At 34.0% G+C, this 25,102-nt stretch overlaps 2 protein-coding genes and 1 pseudogene across 2 annotated transcripts; 1 reads left to right on the forward strand and 2 right to left on the reverse strand.

The window, feature by feature from the left end:
• The first annotated feature begins 2,496 nt into the window (after positions 1–2,496).
• Positions 2,497–5,905, forward strand: LOC121744666 (annotated as a pseudogene).
• Positions 5,906–7,026: 1,121 nt separating this feature from the next.
• Positions 7,027–9,083, reverse strand: LOC121745457 (probable indole-3-acetic acid-amido synthetase GH3.1). Its single transcript, XM_042139372.1, has 3 exons — positions 8,767–9,083; positions 8,568–8,669; positions 7,027–8,439 (listed from the first exon to the last, which is right to left on the reverse strand). The coding sequence occupies exons 1-3, from the start codon at positions 9,054–9,056 to the stop codon at positions 7,110–7,112; spliced, it is 1,722 nt and encodes a 573-aa protein (XP_041995306.1). The 5' UTR covers positions 9,057–9,083; the 3' UTR covers positions 7,027–7,109.
• Positions 9,084–16,985: 7,902 nt separating this feature from the next.
• Positions 16,986–17,588, reverse strand: LOC121744248 (zinc finger protein 4-like). The gene has a single exon (XM_042137727.1). It carries the CDS (start codon positions 17,476–17,478, stop codon positions 17,044–17,046), a length of 435 nt encoding a protein of 144 aa, XP_041993661.1. The 5' UTR covers positions 17,479–17,588; the 3' UTR covers positions 16,986–17,043.
• Between the last annotated feature and the right edge of the window lie 7,514 nt (positions 17,589–25,102).

The following is a 25,102-nucleotide window of genomic DNA, read 5'->3' on the forward strand; positions in this document are numbered from 1 at the left end:
AATGATTTAAATAATCTTTTTATCTATACATATAATTAAATACCTAAATTATTAATTAGTGTAGCTAAATAAGTACATATTTTTATATATATAAATATATAATATTCATATTACTTCAAAAAAGTTTATGTGGTGAATAATATTATATCGAATATATAAAACTAAACATGAATATTTAGTTAATTTGGATAATAATATTAGTATTATTAGTTAATACATAAAATTAAACATGAATTATTAGTATGCTTGGAGTAATATTTAGTAAATAACAAACTATATTAATAATATTAAACATAGGTAAAATTAATTATTTATATACATAATACAATAAAAGTAAATTTAGTGAATGATAATTAAAATTAAATATATCACAACTAACAATTACTTAAAAGAATATATAATTAATCACAAATTATTAATTTGTGTGGACAAAAAATTACAGATTTAATGTATAAAAATAATTAATGTTCACAATATTTCATTCAAGTGCATGTGGTGGAGTGGTAGAGATGTTGGTGTCATGACTAGAGGTCTAGGGTTTGATTCTCATATTTTAAAAATATTTTAAACATAAAAATCGGTTTCCAATTCCCGGTTTGATCGGCCGGTTCCGCCGGCTCAAAACAGTCTGACATACTAATGATTTTTAGGGATGAACTAGACCGAACCAGTTGCCGGTCTGGTATGGTTTTTAAAACACTGCCAAATATAGAGTATAAAAGACAAATTCAAGCCTGTATTTTCGCAATTTTATAGTGAAAATGCCCGAAAATGATAAGTGAAGATCCACCATTACTGGTTTTTTTAATCTAATATTCGTGTAGTTACTAAATTGAAATATATAAATTTTCAAAATTGAAAAATATCTTTATAATTTCATGCATGATGCTTATTTAGTTTTCTCAATTTTATATTTCTGAATATTAAATGATAAAGTTGGAAATTGAAATGACTTATATTGAAGAATGTCGAAATTAATATATAAAGAGTTTAGTGAAATTACTTTAATCGCTTAATGTCATTGAAACTAATTAGAGCAAAGTTGCATTGTGAATCAAATTCAGATAAAACATATACTCCGTATTAATTATAATAAAATAACAATAATTTAAAATTGTATTTCATATTTTATTAACAAAATTAAGCTTTTTAAAAAAAATTCATATCAAATAATGACTATATCCAAATCGAATAATGTGAACTTAATTTCATATTTCACAGGAAGTGAATTTATATATAATTATAATCAACACGTCTTTAAACCCTAAAATTTATAATGGTATTACAAAAAATAGAAAAAATATTTAGATAAAATTACGTCTGGGCGAAGATCAAATATGGAACTACATTAGGAAAATGCACTCTGATTCTTGGGATCTTGAGCATTGCGCATAGTAATATCTTTCATTTATGTGTGCAATAGAAAATACCAAACTTTTGTCCATAAACAAAAAGTACTCCATATTAAAAAAATATTGGTGAAAAAATTTAGTAAAATTTGGATCGATCTTACTACTTTTATGGAGTACAAAGGGATAAATACCACCTCGTCAATTCTAATTTAAACTTAAACTAATTTAATCTTCTTTGATCCCATTCTCTCTCTGTCGATTCCTTCTCAAATCTCAATCTGATCGGAACATCTCTCTTACGTTTCCTCCGTCGCTTCGCCATAGCCTGTTGGTCCTCTCCTCCGACGTCTTCAGCACCGCTGTATACCCCATACACGATAAGTCCAAAACCCCAATCATGAATGCACCCCAATTTCAAATAAGTTCGAATTTTAGAAAATTTTAATAATCAAAACGACATCGTTTTTTTATGTGTTGATTTTTCAATTCAACACTAATTTTTTCACATCAACTCAATGCTTATTAAAATTTTCATAGGACACGGATTTCATTTTGGCAAAATATTTTATTATAGAAAATTGGCTACATGCTAAAATTTCACGTATTTTTTCACTATGTAAAGTTAGGCATATAGTAGTTAATTTATTTTCATCCTATTAACTACATATAAATGTGGGTAGGATCTATCTGTTTATCAAAAATAATACAATTAACTTTTTTGTCCAATTTTTTGACATTTTTTAAAACCCAAATCCAGTCACAGTAATACAATTAATCACGGACGGAGAGAGTAAAAGTGATAGGTAAGTTAAAGTAACACAATTAATCGCGGACGGAGAGTAAAAGTGATAAATAAGTTAAAGTAACACAATTAATCACTGACAAAGAGCGTAAAAGTGATAGATAAATTTAATGACGGACATCTAAAAGGAAATACTCGACAATTAACCGAAATCTTGCTCAAACTAATATTCATTGCACCAAAATTAGATTCTTCACACGTGGAAAATATTCATGTAACCAAAAGATCTAGATTTTGTAATCCACTCCACATATGATTTATTTAAAATATTATTGAAACGTTTATGTCTATATAAACAGTCCGTACATGGCATTACCAAGAAACATTCGATTAGCGTCAAAAATGGCAAATCATTTAAATTATTGTTTCTTCGCCATTTTCATCCTGATTCAGGCCATTGGTAAAACTCATCTAACTCTATATATCTTCTCCTTTTGCAGTAGAATTTCATATAATTGAAAAGCACAAAATTAAACTAGCTAAGTCCATGCAGGTCTTCAAGTTTATGCTGTTGTGCCTTATGACCACAGTTACACACGTGAGGCAAGTCTTTAATAAATTATACATGTGTGTGTGTGACATATATAGAAAACAATTTAAATGGTTAAAAAAATATGATTTCTTTATATTTTCAGTGTTTGGAGAAGCCTCTGAGCCCTCATTACAATGGAGGAATAGTGGTGAATCCGGAATTCAACGAGGGATTGAAAGGATGGACGTCGTTTGCTTATGCGAAAATAAGGCTTGAAGAAGCCAACGATGGCGACAAATATGTTGCCGCCACTGCTAGAAACCTACCCCACCATAGTGTTTCTCAACAATTTGATTTTGACAAGGATAAGCTTTACACATTTTCTGGTAAATTTTAGATTAATTGATTTCTAAATAAAATGTTTTAGTAATTGTTAAGTTGTGGTGGAAAGTGATTAAAATTGTTGATATTTTATGAAGCTTGGCTGCAAGTAAGCAAAGGCAGCGCTGATGTAGCAGCGGTTTTCAAGACGGCCAAAGGCTCGATAATCGCAGGCTGGGCGTCTGCAAAAGAGGGCTGCTGGTCCATGCTCAAGGGTGGCTTGGTTGTTGATGTTTCTGGCCCTGCCCAACTCTATTTTCAGGTTCATTCATTTTTTGATGAATATAAATTTTGAACACATGAATTTAATTAAAATTTGGTTGGATTACATATACTTGAGTAGTTGTTGATGGTCAAAATTTTCTTATTTAATGACAGTGCGAAAATTCAACCATAGATATTAGAGGAGACAGCGTGTCACTACAGCCATTTACTCAAGAAGAGTGGAAATCGCACCAAGATCTGAACATACTAAAGGTATAAAGAAATGATGAAAGTATCAAGGTGGTTTAAATTAGGGTTTCGTATCATGAAATTGAGGGTTCGGATTTGAAAATTGAACTAGCGATCCATACCTAATATTTAGTACCACAAAAATATTGAAATTTAGATTTAGGTTTCTATTGCATATTCCTCTAATTCAATTGTCTAAATTCTATAGCCAAAAGCAAATACTTCCTATCTTTGCAATATCGGAGTAACTTGTTTTTACTCTATGAGTCATGTTGTATGAATCTCATTTTTATAACTTTGGTTTGGGTGTAATAATTTAGTGAATGTTGTTCCATTTACCCAAAATAAAAATAAAAAAGAAATGATGCTTTTGATTGTGGAGACATGCATTAAATATAAAATGCACAGTGCAAGTGTACAACACTCAATAGTCCATTTCTCACAAGTATTTATATTTTTTCAATATTTTATTTTATTATTTTTTTAAAATTCTACTACCTTTGTTTAACAATATGATTTTCTTTTTGTCATTTTTATCTGTTGTGTCGATCACATTCAAATGCAACTCACATTTCAATAATTTTTTCAATTTCAATTCGCATTTCTCTTAAAAAGACGTGGCAATAAAAGGACTTATAATCGCGGATGAAGATGGCAGTAATATCATAAATTTATGGTTCCAGACCATAATAGTAAAATTTGAATTTGCAGGTGCGGAAGAAAAAGGTGAAGTTCCAGGAGGTGGACCAACACAACCGCCCCATCCGAAACGCCAACGTCTCAATGAGCCTCCGCCAATCCAACTTCCCGCTCGGCTGCGCCATCAACCAAAACATCCTCGGAAACACGGCATACCAGAACTGGTTCATGTCCCGGTTCCGTTACACCGTCTTCGAGAACGAGCTCAAATGGTACTCCACCGAGCGCACCCGCGGCGCCGAAGACTACTCAGTCTCGGACGCCCTCATGCAGTTCGCCAAGTCCCACGGCATCTCCGTCCCCGGCCACAACATCCTTTGGGACGACCCCTCCCGCCAGCCCTCCTGGCTCCCCAGCCTCTCTGTTAGGGAGTTTAAACAAAAACGTGAACAATTTGGATATCTTGAAAGGCGTAAAACACTTTCAGATCAAATCAATTGTTGGATATTTTAGTGTAATTGGATTGACTTGATTGATCAACGTGATCATAATGAGGCATCAAATAAGTTGGAAGTGAGGAATGTACACTTATTTGAATTCGTTATGACTAAACGGGGGTTCGGGAGCAGCGCCCCCAAGTAGCGGGGTCCAAGGGGCAGAGCCCCTAGCGGGGATCGAGCAGTACAGAAAATTGCTGTACAGAAAATTTTCAGGTCAGCTGGGAAATTTTTTATTTCCATTAAAGTTGCTGTACAGAAAATTCATCCGAAAAAATATTTTCTGATAGTCGAAGGACTAATTTGCAATTTTAGAAACCCTTTGAAAATCGGTTAAATTTGGTTACCCAAAACGAAGAGACGCAACTCTTAGTGAAGAGACACAAAGTTTCGTTTTAACCTCTTCTTATTGATCAATTTTCGATTCAAAGAAATATATAGAATCAACGTACGAATATCTTCAAAACCTGAATTGTGTCCGATCAAATATTGATAGAACCGCCAAATTGATTTGATCTGAAAGTGTTTCACGCCTTTCAAGATATCCAAATTGTTCACGTTTTTGTTTAAACTCCCTAACACTCTCCACCAACGACCTCCGCGCCGCCGTTTCGACTCCTTGACGCGGCGCTACAGAGGGCAGCTGATCCACTGGGACGTGATGAACGAGAATCTTCACTTCAACTTCTTCGGGGGCAAGCTCGGCCAAGGCGCCTCCCTCAATTACTATCTCCGAGCGCAGAGGGATTACCCTAAAATGGTGCCGTTTTTAAACGACTACAACACCGTCGAGGAGAGCGGCGACGCCTCCTACTCGCCACAGAAATATTTGGATAAGCTTTGCGGGATATGGAAGGGAGGGTTCAAGGGAACCATAGGCATTGGGGCATTTCAGATTTGCGAATTTGCCGTACATGAGGTCGGCCATTGATATCCTGGCGACTGCCAAGGTTCCGATTTGGGTGACGGAGCTGGACGTGGGGCCCGGGCCGAATCAGGCGAAGGGGATCGTGCTGTGGGGCCCGAAGGGTTGCTACCGGATGTGCTTGACGGATAATAATTTTAGGAATTTGGCGACCGGTGACCGTGGTGGATAGGTTCATGAGCGGAGGCGAGTGGGACGACGGATGCGGAGGGATTCTTCGAGGCGTCGGTGTTTCACGGGGAGTACGAGGCTATGGTTACTCACCCTAATGGAGAGGGATTTTCTAGTGTTAAAGCCATCAGTTTGGTGCCGGAGAAAGCGTCACCTGATTTTCGGTTTAACATTAGTGTATGCATAATACTACTACTGATTAGGGGAAGTTAATTTGAATAGTTTGTACTCCATTAAAACTCCCCCAATATAAAATTTTACTCCATTATATTCAATACATCAACATGATCATTCATTGTGTAAAACTGCATTGATGGTTGAGTTTTCATTTTGTGAACAATTCTAAAAATACCATATATAAGAATTGAACAACAAAAATAAATTTATGTCCTGAAAAAACAGTTCCAGATAAGAATGGAACAAAACAAAAGTAAAAGTAGAGGGGCATTTCCAGCATGGGAATCCAAGCCCGAAAAAGTGATTTTGGATTATTTGAGCCCAAGGGCATGGCCCGTTGTAAAGATTTTGAGTTTTGCTATGAAAAAATATTGAAATCAGCAGGTTCCGGGAATTACTTTTGTTATAAGAGATAAGTTAAAATTTTAAACAAAGATGTTGGGATTATACATTTATAAATCTAGAATTCAGTTGCTTCCCGAAATCCCTTTGTTATAAGGGGATTAGTCTCAAGTGCGTATAAAACATTATAAGCGCATTAGAATATTAAGCGTATTTATAGTTAATGTCATCAATATTATGCTTTGAATAGAGGTACGCCCAAGTTGCGGTAGCGCGTACCTAAGTCTTTTTCAATTAATCAAACATGAGGACAAATTTTGCTTCTTGAAAAGAAATTACTAATTGATGTCTGAAACTATTGTATTTTCGAAGAAAATAATCTATAATTGATCTTAAATTGTTAATCTCTTTTGTTAAGTAGTGGCTGCAGGTGATCGGTAGATACTAGAGATCATGGTAATATATTAGCGTAAGGGGCACATCCAATTCCTATATAAGAAACATGGAAAAATGATCTCCTTTTCAAATACGGAAATCTAACTAATTTGTGGAGTACTTCTATATTCTTTTTACATGCAACCTTTTTCATGCCCTTAATTCACTTCTCTTTTTTCTGCTTTTCTGCTCCAATATATATTTTAAATGAAAACAATATACCCCTTAATAAAATTTTAATGTGATCAATATCTCCATAATTTTAATTTGGCAATACCACCCTTCATCAAATTTAACAATTTTGAACCCTGTGGACCAAAAAAGAAGCAAACAATAATGAAATACTCCATTAATTAACCATATAACGCAAGACAATTAGGAATATATATATAATGGTAAAAACACAAACATCGTAGCTTTAAACATAAGTAGCTCTTATTCCCAATCCATTCGAACCAACTCCTCAGAAGCGGCGCTCCGGGCTCCACCGCGGTGCCTCGGGGCTGAAATGGCTCGACACCACCCTCGCATCGAGCAGCTCGACAATAGGCGCCGAGTTAACACACCTCGGCACCTTATACTGATTGATCGAAGCCCCTTTAGACAGTGCATAGTCCATCAACTCCTCAAACGTGCCACTCCTCACCAATCGAATCTCCAGCGCCCCGATCGACCCGTCCGCCGCCCTCCCTTGCCGGTACACCGCGTTGAGCTCCTCCTCCATCGCCAGGCAGCACCGCTCCATCACCCCCTCCTGCGGTGCCCCACCCCCCATCAGCTCCCAGTATATCACATAATGCCCGGGCACCGTCTTCGTCTCTGCATAGCTCGTGTATTCCACCACGCTCATCTTCGTTAAAATCTCCGACGCCTTCTCCACCGCCGCCTGCAGCTCCGCCTCATCCGTCTTGTCGGAATCCACGCTCAGAAGCACGTTCTTCCGCCGCACGAATCGGAATTGCGGCGCCGAGTTATGGAATCCGGTCACCCGGAGAATGTCGCCGACGAGATACCGGCACAGCCCCGAGTAAGTGGTCACCACAATCTCGTACTCCTCCCCCACCTCCACGGCGGCGAGATCAACGAGATCGCCGCCGCCGATGGGCAAAAACTCGAAATATCCCATGTTTGGCATGATTGTGTATGACACCTCCGACGGGTCGCACATTGGCTTCAAATTCAACCCGAAATAGCATTCTGAAGACGCGTACATGCTGCACGCCTTCGGCAGTCCGCCGCTGTAGTAATCCAGCGTCGGAATATATTGAGCCATGGCGCCGGTGACGATGACATCAAGATACTTCACATTAGGCCAAATCCTAGTTACAATCCCCTTCCACGTATCCTTTTCACACTCACGTGTGATGAAATCCGCGAGCTCCGGGTCGGGCCGCATGATCCGGGCCATGCATTCGTGGAGGGGCGGGTCGGTGAATTTCGGGCTGACCGAGCCGGTTCGGATGTCGTGGGAAAGCTGCTTCCAGTTGAGCTGGAGGAAGCGGATGGCGCGGCTGAGGCCGGAGGCGAAGACTGCCCCGACGCGGAGAACTTGGAGGCGGTCGTAGAGGCCGCAGAGCATCTGGGCGTACATGCTTTGGGAGTTGTCCTCGCAGAGGATTGCTTCGTTCGGGCTGGTGTAGACGTTGAACGGGTCGTGAGGACGGTTTTTGAAGAGGTGGCTTTTGTAATAGCTGGTGAGCACGGGTCGGGCTAGTAGCCCGCTCGGTGTCTTGGTCTCGGCCTTTATGAAGTAGAAGTAGAGCGCCTTGCCTTCATCCACTCCTTTCACATATCTGTTCCATTTTAAGGAGTACAATTAAACCAAAGTTTGCCCTAACCTTTTCAACTCATTTAAAAAAATTAAAACTTGTATTACTGGCGGAGGGATTAATTAATGGTACTATTATATACTCCTACTTACTGGTCCATAACAGGCATTAAAAGACTGTATAGAAGTTGACGGCGATCCCATTCTTCCTTGATGCTAGGCATCAGTTTTCTTTCACCGGCTGAAGTTCCAGAGCTGCAAAAACGTAAAAACAATCAACCAATCATAACCAAACATAAAAACTTCAAAAGAGAAAATAATGCATGAATGCCAAATTTTTGGCTTTATATACCTGGTGAGGAATTCAGAGATGGGGCGAGCGGATAAGATCGGAGAGCGGTCGCCGTTGGCGATCCTCTGAATCAACGGCTGGATATCTTCGTAGGTGGTCATCGGGATTTTTGACTTGAACGCCTCCCGATCGGTGGCGCCGCCGAGATCGAAACCCTTGAGATACTCCGTTTCCGAATTTTGAGCCAGGATTTCTGCGAGCACGCGCTGCTGCACCGCGTCTATGTTTCGCGTCATCTCTTCGATAAACTGAAGAGCCGTTGCGTTTTTCACAGTTGAGTCAGCTGCCATTGAATTTGTTTTGAGCTTTTTGGAGGAGAGTATGTATGAAGGAGAGAGAGGTATTGAGATTGGGATAAGGGGATTCGACTCTATTTATACAACAAAAGTTGGGAGCATAATTATGGCATGACGTCAGGCTATGCGTGAGATGGGACGGAGTGACGTAAGTCTTGTGGGGTCGTGTAGGGGGGATAGTGTACATGCCGGGCCCGCTGTGTACTAGCCAAAGGGAACAGGTGGGGCCACTATGCCACGTCAGGCCAATCTTGTGCCAGTTCGTCAAAAGGGAAGTCAATGAAAATAAAAGTCAATTTTATGGAGTAAAAGAATCAGGTGTAAAAACAGGATGAACATTAAAACAATTTGAATTTAAATTAAATTTGTAAAATTGGATTCAACTCTGAAAGATGTAAAAATAACCTAAAATTAGTGGTTCGAAGTTCAAAATACATAAGAAATACTACAAATATGTTTAAAAATCGCGAACTCTTTTAACTATGTCTAAGATGTGAGTAATTGGTAATAAGACTGTGTTCCATCAACTCTCATATATTCATTCACATGTACTACTACTCCTATAATTTACTTACTTTAGAGCTTCCACAACAGTTCGTGGACAAGCAATAGCCCAGCCACAAACTCCTCTGCCACATCAGCAGCACTAAATTCCTCCTGCCACATCAACAGAACAAGCAACTAGACAAGCAATAGTCCAGCCACATCATCAGCACTAAAAACAAATAATTAAACAATCAAACAAAATACAAAATTAAATTTACGATACATATACGTGAAAATTCAATAATAATATTAAAATTTTTAAAAGTAATTAAAAAAGTCAAATAAAAAATCAATTTCCCGTTGTTGCTCTTGTACAGAAATTAAGATAGAGAAAGTACTCGTTCAAACAAGTGGTGCGAATGAAAATGACTTGCAAATCGCGTATATATAGAGTTCCGAAAATAAATAAAAAAATCAAAAATCCGCTCGCCGATCGGGAGGCTGCAATAGAGGCGAGCGGATCGGCGAGCGCCCAGGAATCGGCGTGCGCTCGCCGAAATTCTCGCTGATTTGGCGCTCGCCGGCTGCAATAGTTCGGCGAGCAGACCGGCGAGCGCCAAAAATCGGCGAGCCGATCGCTCGCCTATTATTGGAGATGCTCTTATACTCCCTTCATCCCAACTAGGATGTTACACTCAACTTTTTAATTTGTCCTAGCAAAAATGACATATTTCTATTTATAGTAATTTTTTCTCTTCAATTAATACACTCAACCACTTTCTTCTCTCTCTACTTAAATATTCAACTCTCTTTCTCTCTCCATTTAATAATTACACTCACTATTTTCAGTTCAATAAACTATATTAATTAACAATTCCTAAAATCTTGTGTCGATTAAGAAGTGTGTCTATCTTAGCGGGACGAAGGGATTACTTATTTTAATTTATTCTAACAAGGCCCCTTCTCAACACTAAAAATTTCTCATACATTATTTTAATTTATTCTAACAAAGCCCCTTCTCAACACTAAAAATTTCTCATACACTAATACCACTCCACATTTTTATCGCCTAAATTAATTTTAATTTTTTAGCTCAACCGCTGACTACTATCAACAACAGTGACATGCAGTCTGGCTCAGACAATATCTGTACGACCATTATCATGTCCTATGTCCAACATAAATAGTACTCCATCCGTCCCCTATTAATTGCCACTCTTTGACCGGGCACATATTTTAAGAAATGTAAAGAAAAATTAGTTGAAAAAGTTAGTGGAATGTGAGACCCACTTTTTTATATTGGTTTTATAATAAAATATGAGTGAAGTGAGTTAGTGGAACGTGAGACCTACTTACCATTTATGGTAAAAATGAAGTGTGACAATTATTGAGGGACGGATCGAAATGAAAAAGAGTGATAATTAATCAGGGACGGAGGGGGTACCAAAAAATATTTATGTAGACCGGTTGGTTTTTTCTTAGTGGAGGTAAAAGTATGAAATTATTGGTGGTCTAGATATATTACTTTATATATATTGAGATTATATATGTACTTAATCTCAATTTTAAGTGCTATATATAGATGTAGTCATGGATTTTTGCTTGATCCGAACCAAATCACTCAAATGATAACCTTGATTTGGTTCAATTATAGTTCATTAGTTAACCAAATAGATACGATTTCAAAATAAATCACAAAAAATCTAAAATAATAACGTGTTCAGCTTGTAAAACTGATTAGTAGATAATGCAAAAAAAATAGGGATAACAACTTAATTTGAATATTGAAAGCTACGTTACGTTGCACTAGAAAAATACCATAATTGATCTTAATATTGAAAGCGATGTTGCATTAGAAAATTACTCAAAATTCAAAGTAAATTAGGCATATTTTACAAAGGCATCAATGCATGATTATGCACGTAATTAATTAGCAATTTCTTGCTCAGACCAAACACTTATTTTGAGGAACAGTAATTGTGGACTTCTCTTATCTAAATTCTAGTCTATCATAAATTTAAAGTAGACAATTAAGAGTTTTATTTTTGCACGTTTTCTCTGAGTTTTATACTCATACGGAAAATCGCCACAAAGACTAGAACAATATTGTGGATAGGATCATGGGTGTTTCATCTCATTGTGGTATTGGTATGGTATTATATATGGGGAGTAAATATTTCTCGAGATATATATAAGGATAGTTGAACATTTTTTGAGATTTAATACTAAAAGATACTAATCATTTCAATCACGAACTTTGTTAAACATCTAGTTAGTACCGTAATGTTTTGGAAATAACAACATTTCAATTATTTTCAGTTGTCCTATATTTGTATTTAAAATGGCGTCTTTCAACTTGAAACGATATTATTTCATTAAAATAAATATTTGTTTTGTTTTGTTTTCTTATTGAAATTAAACAATGTTTTTCTAAACATCACCAAAGACCTCACCTTGTACATAAATGAAATAATTGAGAAAGCTAAAATTTAGTAATTTAATATTTTATTTTCAAATTTCATTAAATGGGACTATAGGATTTTGAACAAAATTCATATTCACTCTGTCTACAAAAAATAGGACACATTGTGAATGACACGGGTTTTAATGTGGAATTTGTAAAATAAGAGAGAAGGAAAAAAATTTAAAGAGAAGTAGTGTTAGTGGAATGTATGGTCCATATCATTAGTATGAGAGAAGGGGAAAAAGTAAGAGAGAAGTTGTTGAAAACGTTCTTTTTTTAAATGTGATTTATTTTTCGTGGACAACCAAAAATGACAAATGTGTTCTATTTTTCGTGGACGGAGGGAGTAGTTATTATCTTTGTAATAAAAATATGAAGAGAAAAAAAATCAAAGATTTAAACATTAACAAAGACTTGTTTTGAAAAAAAATCAAGATATGAAGGTGGTTTAAAGATTTTTCTATATTTATTAGTTATCATACTAAAATAACAATATATCTAGGGGTAGGTGGTTTAAAGATTTTTCTATATTTATTAGTTATCATACTAAAATAACAATATATCTAGGGGTAGGTCGGTATGATATATCTTATCGAGAATGTCATATCGCATACCGTACCAAAAACTGCGGTACGACAAAATACCATACCGATATCATACCAAATTTTTGGTATACCGCAATCTGGTATACCAAAAATTCAGTATAGTCAATTTTTGATACCGTTATTTTCGTATACTGCAATTTTACGATACCGAAGTACGGTACGGTATACCATAATATCGTTAAGCAAAAAAAACTATTTTATATAAAAAATATTCAAATTTGGATTTTTCGAGATTTCTTTTTTCTATTTTAAATATAAATATATTAAAAATAATATAATCATTACATAATATTTCAACCTAAACCGATTTTTCGGTATGCACCAAGGATTCGGTATACTGAATCTACGATATATACCGAATATTCGGTATACTACGGTATAGGAAAATTGATGTTGTTAACGTACCGAAATCTTTCGGTATGATATCATACCGTACCGAAAATTGTGGTATACCGAAAAACTGGTATTTTCAGTATGGTAAGTGTGGTATTTTGGTATTTTTTTCACACCTTTATGTGTATCAACCCAAAGGATGTGGTCGAGTGGTGTGAAACTCGTCCATCCTTAATTGATTGGTCAGATGATGGATTTCTACCTTTGAGTATGAAGCAGTTTTAAATTCTTGGGTCAGTTGCCTTATCTTTTGAGGTGCTTACATATCGGCACGAAAAATAGTTATTGGGTTCACCGTGAGATATATTTGATTTAAACCAAAAGAAATTACAGTGTCGTGCATCAATCTAAATTATTTAGACTCGTTATTTTGAGGAGAAGCTTGTGTTACCTACCACAATTTTCCACGCCAATTATTAAAGTGTAAGCTTCACTCATTCTTTTTTTTTCCAATTCCTTCCATAATATGACTATAATATTTTTTGATGATAGACTATTTGCTCGGCCATATATAGGAAACAAGTGGGGTATATTTCAGATGCTGCTTTTGCTATAAAACAAGACATTCATTCATTGCAGATGCAGAGTATTCCATGATCAGTCATTTTCTTCTTTCAAAAATCCTTAATATAATAAAATTATGCCTATATTAAATTAAATTTTTAATAATTAATCGGGATATTATATTACTGTAACATATCTTGTGACTCTGGAACAACTTTGTAAGATGTCGCATGTAAATTCAGAAACTTGTAAACACGTGTGAAAAGGATCTAAATATATATGTGTCGATACTTACGAGATTAATGTTTCGCATTAGATATACAGAAAAAGAAAGATCATACTACATGTTTAATTAATTGAAAAAATATTATCGTACGAAATTAATTAAATTTGTTCCTTAAAAAAGAAGGCAAATTTGTTCAAATAAAATCCGATTCATTTTGTTAACTATATTACCTACTCTAAAAAGGGTATCTTACCGATTAACTGAGGCTAATTTAATTTTGACTTTAATTAATTAATTTCAAGAATTTAAACAATGTAGTTTTCTTATTTAAATTATATAATTTTAAGAGTTTTGATAAGTTAATTTTAATCTAAAAAATATTGCAATTTGAATAAATATATGAAACTGATTATTAATAAATATAATAAATGGAAAACTTTTAATTGTGGTTAAAATTCAAAATATTTACCGAGCACGTGAAACATAAACTTCTGTCACAAAATTTGGGACAAAATTCAATAGTGCAACAAATAATAATAATAAAAATAAAAATAAAATACATGTGTGCGGATAGTGTAGATAATTTTCAAGGAGGTAATTAAGTACTTACTTCATCCTATTCAAGATATCCATATTTTGTAGTGGTACAGAATTTTAGGAATGTTAGATGGAGTAAGTAGATAGAAAAAAGTACTAGAGTAAATAAAGGGTAAAAGTACTAGTTGAATATTTTAACGAGGAGAAAGAAGAAATATTTATTTCTAAATATAGAAAGTGAACATTTTGAATGAGACAAATTAAAAAAGGAAATGAAGAAGAGAGGGAGTCTCCACAAGCTAAATCTCAAAATCGAATCTCAACAATGGCAATATGATAGTAGTTTCATCCATTATGGTGACTCCTTGTACGCATTAGATATATGATTATTTCAGTGTGAATATTTAGACTTAGATTAAACTTTGATTTACTTATCGGAACGAGGGGTAGAGCCTTTTGGGGTAGGAATTCGCTTTTGGAGTACAATAATATATAACAAAATATAAAAAGTGGGATTTGCAAAAAATAAAATCTAACAAAATATAAGAAGTGGGATCTACAAAAAGAAATATCGTGTGGTGATAGAATTATTTGAACATCGATTATTCTCATGGGTTAAATTGATTACTAGGTATGCACTCTTGGCTGTAAAAGGTTTAATTAAAATAGAAATTAATAAATAAAAAAATACAATTTGATTAATTTAAGTCAATATAGATGTGAAAACCTCATCATTTCAAATTTTACAATTCACGGTTCATGATTCCATTTGTTGAATTTTGATATGTATTGTTATATTATTGATGCCTATGCGAATTTTATCGCCGCGTACTAATGTCATGAAATTATATGATTACAAATTAATGATCTCAAACAATATCAGTATATATGGAGGATCGGATTATTTAAATATTTTAGACTTTAAATTGAGAACTTGAGCTTTAGAATTTGGGATCAATACAGAACGAATAAAAATTTAGTAGTTCGAAGATATTAGTACGTAAAGTGTTGAGCCAATTATAATTACAAAAATAGAGGGACTAAATAAATGAAATTATCTATTTATCATTTGAATACTAGATTTACAGAGAGAGAGAGACTAAATAAAATAAATGTAGTATTCCGTATTTGTTTTATTTGAATGTACTAGGCTTACATACTGCATTCATTCTGGGCTTGGACCTAAAAAGGGCCGCCGAAAAAATTAAACTCTATATCGAATAAATTAAAATAAAAAAAATTATAAATTTGGATAAAATAAATAATAAAGTTAAATAATTTATTTATAAGATCATTAACAACATAGCCACATATTCAACCTCAAATTTAGCCACAACTCCAATTGTTAACACTCACGTCAATATTTCATTCAACCACAAGTAACCATAATTTCACCACCAAATTCAGCTATACTTAAATAAATAGAGATTCAAATTTACTGGGTAAATATTCGAATTAATGACTTAAAATATTAAATTGAAAATTAGAAACTATACTTAAAGATACAGATTATGAAAATTAAGATACAATATAGAGAGACCTCACCTCTCCTTTTTATTAAAAAAGATTAAAATATAGTGCAATGAAGAGCTTTGGTACTTGAGGGTAAGAACTTATGTTCCATCAAAAGAAAGAAAAAAAAGGTGAGGAATAAAAGTTGTGTTGGTAAAAGAGGGAAAATGAATAGGTTGTTTCCTATTTGGAGTTATAGGAAAGAAACCATTAATGGTGGGATAAGAGCAAGTTGGGGCCCACTAATGTAATAAGGGGTTTATCTTAAATCTTTTTGAAGGCAATAGTTTTTTGCTTTTTTCGTAAATCGCCTCTTTTGAGTCTTATCTTCAGTTATATTATTCGATACCAATATTATAAAAAAAATGATGGCTTCTCTGAGCAGTAGTGTTATTCTTTTTCAATTACAGTATATGTTAAGGTTGTATTTTTTAAATTTTTCGAATTTCTATGTATAATTCGGCTTGGTAATATTGAAAGAAAATGTAATAAAATTATGTTAATTTCAAATATACACCTATTCTATAACAATTAAATTATCTATAGAGAATGACTATAGCAAAAATAAAATTGATCAATAATAATAATGCTCGGACCACCTCAAAAAAATTGTATGCTGAGAAGACGACAAAGTGTAGTTGCCCCATTGAGTTATTGTTCCTCAAAATGCACATGCAATAAGGTCTAATTAAGAAGAGTTGAAGGCTTGAAATTCAAAAATGCTAACATGTGAAAGATTTAATTAAAATAGATTGTGATTAACAATGAATGTCACTCTCAACATAACACTCATTTCTTTGAATGCATGATTCCTAATTTGTCATGACCCAAATCAAATTATTTCATTAACTAAGCTGAGTGTGAATTGAATAATTAATTATTGTGGGGTGTGGAACCCTCAAATCCAGCCATTTCATTGTCGTTTTCATTCACAACTTTTTTTTTCTCTCTCTTGACTTCCCATCATTTTCAGACTTCCCAACTTCTAGTTTCTTAATTAATATCCATAGCCTCAAATTTTTGGTTGTGATGATTTCTAACAAAGAGGGATTTCAACCAATATATAGCATGGAGTTTGTTTTTGATTAAATAATGGAGTATACACTGTTAAGGGCACTGATCCTACAAAGAAAAAAAATGTGCAACATCTACAATTCTGAAGTATTTCAATAGATTTAAAATATTGACTGAGTACATGTTACATCACTCAAATACTATAAGTAATCTTAATTCTTACAACATACTAAAATAATTTCAAAGTTTAAGATTCAAATCAAGAACTTCCTCCTCCTCCTCGTCCTCCTTCTTCGCCTGTTGATGTCCGAATCTGAAACTCCCCGGCCAAACTGCATGATCCGCTGCTTCATACAAGATATGACCTCCCAATCCATGGCCCGGCCTTCCCTCCTCAGCCCGGCATGACACAGGCAGCTTGTGAATCTGAGAGTGAGCTTGTACACCAAGTGATCTTGCCATCACAATCCTTCCTGTCTGATAATGTCTGACAAGACCTCTCTCCCTCTTGTGAGCATTCTGGTGCCCTCCCAACGCCTGCGAGCTGTAGAATTTACGCCTGCAGAAGTTGCACGGGAACGTCTTCCTTGCTTCTATTGGAAGAGGAGGACTAGTAGTGCTAGTCACACTCAAATTCAGCCACCCTCCTTCATCTTGCTTTTGTGCTTCTTCCATCTTTGAAGTAAGTAATAATTTAGGGTTTTTGTTGAATGAGAGCAACTACATTGGGCTATAGGGTGTTATATATAGAGTTGTTAATTATGTGTTAATGACTTTATGTATGTATGCTGTTGAGATTGAGATTCCCCACTAATACTCTATCTACATCAACTTCCATTGGAGCTCTTTGGAAAAGCTAAAGGTTGACTACCAGTGGACATTTAATTGGATCCATTTCTAGTCATGTCAAACTCACTACTTTATCTATATATTGCCTGCCATCATATATTCTTGCCTACTACCTGTTTTTGTGCCACTTTAATAATTGGGGGATTATATTTATGTCTAATTAATTCATAAAGCTATAAGAGTAATTTTTATCTGCAAGCTTCTGAGCCAGTAGATATCATGTTTTATTCAAGAGGAATGATGAAACCAAAAAGATAATATTAATTATTTCCGGAAGTGGGGCAAAATGGAGGTAGTACGGTCGAAAGAGTATGGCTCGTATTCATTCTTTTGGTCGCTCATCCACTACAGTTGAATTATTTTCTTTTACGATAAAAACCAATACATTTAATTATTTTCGGATATAGTATAGATTGGAGGAGGTAGTGGTGGAAGCAGTTGACTTGCATTCATTTTCTTGTCGTCTGTATAGTTGACTTGTTTTCTCTTACGGTACAAATCAATACGTTTACTTTATTCTTTGTTAAAAAAAATAGCCTCTCTTCAATTAGTATTTATCTATTGTTCATTTATCTACTTTATTCCTCTCCAATTAACCCATTAAATACGTAGTATTTCTTAATTTTAGTGTCTAAATAAAATGCATCAACTCCAGCTCAACGTTTAAAATGTTTCATTTGTTAATCGTTATGGTTGTTGTATAAGAAACAAAAGTGTTACTGAGAATTAGGTAAAGTAAAAAAATATTTATGGAGCATTTAAACTAGTTTTCTTTAATTAGATCTTTGCTGGAAACATGAGAATCTACGTGTGAATAATTGTTGTGTGAGATAGTATTGTACTTGCAACCTGAAAAGAAATTTAAAGTTTTTTTCTAAAATATCAATAGTACTTCATTGTTTTCCTCGTGATGACTCAAACCTTGAAACTATTAAATGGAAGAGAACAATATCTAAGTTGTGTCCAACCAACCACGACAATATATGAATTAATTGGCAATTTTAATTAGAAGATCTCTAGTTATTTAATGAGGGCACGTGCATCCCGGTGCTCTGGGTGAGAATAGGCACGCGGTTAGGTGCTTAGCACCTTAATCACGTTGATGTAGAATGTCAGGCAAACGAATTTTCTTTTGAATTTGTGCCTAAGCACACGAATTGGTTAGTCAGTCAAGTTGACATATGGCTTTTCTATTTTCATTTTCTAATAACAATTTTTTTAAACAATAAAAATTAATTTTTTTGAATATTTTTTAGATTATGTAATTTTCATTATTTAGAATTTAAATTATGTATCTTTTTATTATTACTCAACATATTAATTAAATTATGCAATGTTTTAATAAAAATTAATTTTTTGAATATTTTTTAGATTATGTAATTTTCATTATTTAGAAATTAAATTATGTATCTTTTTATTATTACTCAACATATTAATTAAATTATGCCATGTTTTCGTTTTATTTTTACTTTAATTAAGTAATTTTTATATATAATTTTTACTAATGACTTTGCTAAATAATAAATCTAAATAGCGTTAAATGCTTAAGATTTAAGAGCTATTGTATGTAAGATATATTTAATTAGAACTCAAATAATAAAGAAATAATAATAAACATAAATAATGTTTATGCTTAAGATTTAAGAGTTGTTGTATGCGTGATATATTTAGTTAAAACTTAGAAGTATATGTCATAAAGAAAAATAATAATAAATGTCAATAGTGTTAAATAGTAGCAGTACTTACTACTAGGATTTAAGAGCATTTTTATTCACAAGGATGTGAGTTGTCGAAATGTAAATGGTTTTGTGTCCATAGGGATGTGATTAATGTCCTATCACATGAGGCAATTATGTAGGTGATTACTTCTTTGGTTTTTTATCCATTAAATAAATTAGTGTTTACTTTTGGTTGTGAGGATGTGTTGATGGCTTTTTCTTGCGATTAAAATTGAATCAATTTGAGCAAATACGGTTCTATTTATTCACAACCATTTTTCCCATTATATGTTTCTAATTGTAAGTGGCTTGGTGCCTAGTTTGTGTCCGAAAAAAATACTCCCAACGTCCGTGAAATATTGTTCACTTTTGTCATTTCAATCCGTTCGCAAAATGTTGTCCGCTTTGTTTTGTTTTTTTTCATTTTAGTAAATAGAGTTCACTTGCCACTAACTCATAACACTCACATTCTATGACAAAACTAGTATATAATTGTGGAACCAACATTCCGCCAATTTTTTCAACTCAATTCTCTTCACATTTCTTAGAACCCGTGCCGAGTCAAATGTGGATAATATTTTGCTCTTTATGTCTATGATTGAACGAAAATATCATCGTTATAGTAATATCTAGTACTCCCTTACTATCTAGTACTCCCTTACTATCTAGTACCAGTTCACTTCATATACACTGTTAAGCTAATTAGTTTTTGAATAGCATTTTATATATATATATATATATATATATATATATATATATATATAGGGTTGTGATCAATTGAGATTTTTTAGCCTAATTGAGAATTGAGATGCATTATAAGCCACTCATTTTTATTAAATGAGTGGTCCAGAATTTGCCACATGGAAAATATTTTTACATTAATTAATTGTGAAAGGGCATATTTGTAATTTCATCATATATTTTATTTAATAAATATTTTTTTTATTTTTTTTAAAAAAATTATTTTTTTTCGATTTTTTATTTTTTTATTTATTTTTTTTTATTTTTTTTTTATTTTTTGTCAACTACATATACAATTCATGTCAACTACACACATGTAATGTCAACTACATATACAATTCATGTCAACTACACACATATAATGTCAACTACATATACAATTCATGTCAACTACACATATATAATGTCAATTATAAGCTGTTGACATTTGATGTGCAGAGCTATTGACATTTGATGTGCAGACTACACATCGTAGTTGACATAATGTCTCAGTAGTTGACATCGCGCGAAAATTTAAAAAAAAATTTAAAAAAATTAAAAAAAAATAAAAAATTAAAAAAATTAAATTTTTTTTAGTTGTTGACATTTTAATACGAGTTGTTGACATTTGATATTCTGGCTATTGAAATGAAATGACGATAATACCCCTTAGTTGACATAATCTACTTGCAGTTGACATTTCAAAATGAGTGGCTGAAAATGCATCTCAATTCTCAATTAAGCTAAAAAATCTCAACCTAACAAGACCCTATATATATATATATATATATATATTTTCACAATCCTATATAGGGTTTTGATCCATGCAAAACCATTCTTAATACAAAAATGCAGAACCAAGCATACAAAAGTCATTTTTAGGTCATTGTAAGCTTATTTTTACGTCATTACAGTAAGGATGACATGAAATGATCTTAACATGACCTCAAACCCAAAGTTTATAATATGACCTAAAACTGCTTTACAATGACCCTCCGTGTTTTTGTGTTAATTATTGACCATTGGATTGTCAAATCTCATGGTCAGGATTAGGTCTGGATTTTGTATTGAGATCAAGTTTTGTATTGATCATTTTCCTAGGGTTTTGATCCATGCAAAACCATTCTTAATACAAAAATGCAGAACCAAGCATACAAAAGTCATTTTTAGGTCATTGTAAGCTTATTTTTACGTCATTATAGTAATGATGACATGAAATGATCTTAACATGACCTCAAACCCAAAGTTTATTATATGACCTAAAACTGCTTTACAATGACCCTCCGTGTTTTTATTTAATTATTGACCATTGGATTGTCAAATCTCATGGTCAGGATTTGGTCTGGATTTTGTATTGAGATCAAATTTTGTATTGATCATTTTCATATATATATATATATATATATATATATATATATATATATATATGGAAGCGTTATTCTCCTATTCATCCCTTAGATCCTTTATTCTTCTTAATATGTGCCGTTAGATCTCATTCATCAACGGTCTAGATGATCTGCATTATTACACTATAATGATGCATTATTAGTCGGTGTGCATTATTCAACTGAAAATCTGCATTATTACACTATAATGGTGCAGTATTAGTTGGTGTGCATTATTTAACTGAAAATCTGCATTATTAAATGACACGTGGCACCAATCTAACCGTCGGATGACAAAATCGTGGAGCTGAGATTAAGAAGGAAATAGGAGAAAAGATACAAAAAGGAAATGAATACATCCATATATATATATATATATATATATATATATATATATATATATAATAAAGGAGAGTGATCAAAGTATAACTAATATTAAGTGTACAACTAGAGAACAAATCCCAGCCACATATTATCTTAATCTAATGATTAATAAAAGTACAAATTATTAGTTAATAAAAATAGCATAGGGATATTTTTGGAAATAAACTTGTATTGACAGTTTATTTGCAGCTTCAGCTGTGACGGCGGTGGTCGTATCTCCCCAAGCCAAAATCTCTTCGCTTCAACGGTGGTGGCGAAGGCACACGAGCAGCTATTCGAGAAGGCGGTGACGCCGAGCGACGTGGGGAAACTGAACCGGCTTGTGATACCAAAACAGCACGCGGAGAAACACTTCCCTTTCCAAAACGGAAACATTAGTAGTAAAGGAGTGTTGCTGAATTTGGAAGATAGGAATGGGAAAGTGTGGAGATTCCGGTATTCGTATTGGAATAGTAGCCAGAGCTATTGCTGGCGAAGGGGTGGAGCCGGTTCGTGAAGGAGAAGGAGCTGCGGGCAGGGGATGTGGTGAGTTTTGAGCGGTCGACGGGGCCGGATAAGCAGCTATACATTGATTGGAAAGTGAGGGGCGGTTCGAACCGGGTTCAGATGGTGAGGCTGTTTGGGTTGAATATTTTTTAGTGCGGTAGTGGGAAGAGGACGAGGGAGATGGAGATCATGGGGTTGGATTGTGCCAAGAAACAAAGGATTATTAATGTTTTGTAACAATGAGTGTCGAATCAATGTGGTTGGGAAAGGGATTCAGATGGGGATGTTAATTGCAACTTGCAATTGTACAGTAATATAGACAAAAAGAAAAAGGAAGACCAACTCTACCTTTTTAGGTTTTGATCAAATGGGAATACAATTACAAACAATTGTCATTTTTACTCCTCATCACTCTAGCCTTGGAACACATCACTCTAAGCATGTACTTACTTCACTGATGTTAACAAAATAGATCACTATAAGAAAATATCAAAGAGACTTCACTTTAGCCTTGGAACACATCACTCTAACCATGTACTTACTTCACTGATGTTAACAAAATAGATCACTATAAGAAAATATCAAAGAGACTTCACTCTAACCTTAGAACACATCACTCTAACCATGTATTTACTTCATGTGAACAAAATAGATCACTATACGCATATATCACAAAAACATCACTTAACCGTGGATCACATCACTCTAAGCATGTTTTTACTTCACTGATATGAAGAAAATAGATCACTATACGCATATATCACAGAAACATCATTTAACCGTGGAACAGATCACTCTAAGCATGTTTTTACTTCATTGATGTGAACAAAATAGATCACTATAAGGAAATATCAAAGAAACATCCCTGTAAGCATGCTTTTTCTTATAGTGATCTATTTTGTTCACATCAGTGAAGTAAGTGCATGCTTATAGTGATGTGTTCCAATGCTAGAGTGAAGTATCTGTGCTATTTTTTTATAGTGATCTATTTTGTTAACATCAGTGAAGTACATAAGTACATGCTTAGAATGATGTGTTCCAAAATTAGAGTGAAGTCTCTGTGATATTTTCTTATAGTGATCTATTTTGTTCACAATAGTGAAGTAAATACATGCTTAGAGTGATACGTTCTAAGGTTAGAGTGAAGTCTCCGAAAAAACAATAGAAAACGAAACATTAACAATGAAATTCCTTAAACCGGAGTTTAGGCAGAAGCCGTCATATACATTCCATCATCATATTCATATCCCACTTGCGAAAACGATGTGCCTTGTTGCATTTTACCACCGAACAACTGTTGCACATGTCATTATACAATTCCAGCCAATCCAAATTATTTAGAAAAGTATTATTTATATAATTTATTTTCCGAAAGATATTTAACAATGCAGCCATCATCCTTGTCTCGACAAAACACTATGTACTTATCTTTTTAAAATCACAAGGCTTCATCATATTTATATATTTAAGCTTCCCATTTCATTTATTCCAAACTTATTTTCTCAGAAAATGACGACAGCCTCAAACACATCATTGCGCATGCTGGAGCTGATCCGCCAGCACCTCCTCGAAGACGCGGACTCGTTCTTCGACAACGTGACTACACTCTGTTTCTCAGAAATCGAGTCTCCTTCATCTGGGTCGGATCTCAAATCTCCGGTTGCCCAAGATGATTTGCAGATAATTAAGGAGTCGGAGTCGGAGTCGGTGAAAGGCGAAGTGGAACTGATTCTCCTTTAAATTCAAAAATCACATGTATTAATACTAGCCCTTGATTTTTTGATCTTGTGGCTGTGATTTGTTCTCTAGTTATGTACTTAATGATCACTTGCTCTAGATCACTACTTTATTGCAAGATTATCTGTACAAAACTAGTTATTTACATAATAGATCTGGTGCTATAGACAAACGACGTTCCTATGTTTGATGATTAGACCTAACTTTTTTGTTTTGAACACCAAGAGTTGTCTGATTTTATGCCATAAATTGAAACACTTGGGAATTCCACTAGCTCAAGACCACAACTTCAAAGTCAGAATTCCACATCACTGCTTTTTGCATTGCCCTAACCTATTACTAATCTTCAATTTCATTCATCTCTTTCAACTCAGTATCCCTACAAACATAGCTTTAATACTATAAATAGCGTGTATAAATAAAATGAAAGTACATAGAAAGAAACTCATGTTTATAACAATATAAATACCGGTTCATCACTTACCCATAGTGACTCTAACCCCTGATCTATTGGATAGAGTATAAGCATTTTACCAACTAAGTTGCATGCTTACACTTAGTTCTTCACCCCTCTCTCTCTCTTTTCAACTTTTTTTCTTGCTATCTTATCATTTATTTATTTAATTGGTTGTACTTATATACAATGCATGATTCTGAAAGGCCCCATTTTGATCCCAAATAGTAATTGGCCTCCCACACCTTCACAAATAAAATAAAAAACTAAAAATAAATAGGTTTGATCTGACCTCCTTTGGTCCTTTTATTTGGACACCGGAGTCCTAACAACATGTCTAGAGTCTATATATGAATTATTGATGATGTCCGAATGAACTCGATCACTCCAAGACAAGATATATAGTATAAACATTATCATTTGTATGGCATAATAATTGGTGGGGAAGGCATCAGAAATAATATCCTAGCAAAACTATAATTCCTATCGAGTCTTTGTCAATATTCAAAAGTATAAGAAAGGAAAGCTCTTTCTTGAAATTCAAGATTTCAAGTTGAGCAATATTT

Source organism: Salvia splendens, chromosome 8, assembly GCF_004379255.2.
Source record: "Salvia splendens isolate huo1 chromosome 8, SspV2, whole genome shotgun sequence".
Classification (NCBI taxonomy): Eukaryota; Viridiplantae; Streptophyta; class Magnoliopsida; order Lamiales; family Lamiaceae; genus Salvia; species Salvia splendens.

What these genes read in the sequence shown, in the direction of transcription:
- LOC121745457 (XM_042139372.1), bottom strand. Translation starts at nt 9,056, where the DNA reads ATGGCAGCTGACTCAACTGTGAAAAACGCAACGGCTCTTCAGTTTATC. An exon ending in ATCTCTGAATTCCTCACCAG is followed by an intron (nt 8,670 to 8,766) that starts GTATATAAAGCC and finishes ACGTTTTTGCAG; the next exon opens with CTCTGGAACTTCAGCCGGTG. An exon ending in TTAATGCCTGTTATGGACCA is followed by an intron (nt 8,440 to 8,567) that starts GTAAGTAGGAGT and finishes AAAATGGAACAG; the next exon opens with ATATGTGAAAGGAGTGGATG.
- LOC121744248 (XM_042137727.1), bottom strand. Translation starts at nt 17,478, where the DNA reads ATGGAAGAAGCACAAAAGCAAGATGAAGGAGGGTGGCTGAATTTGAGT.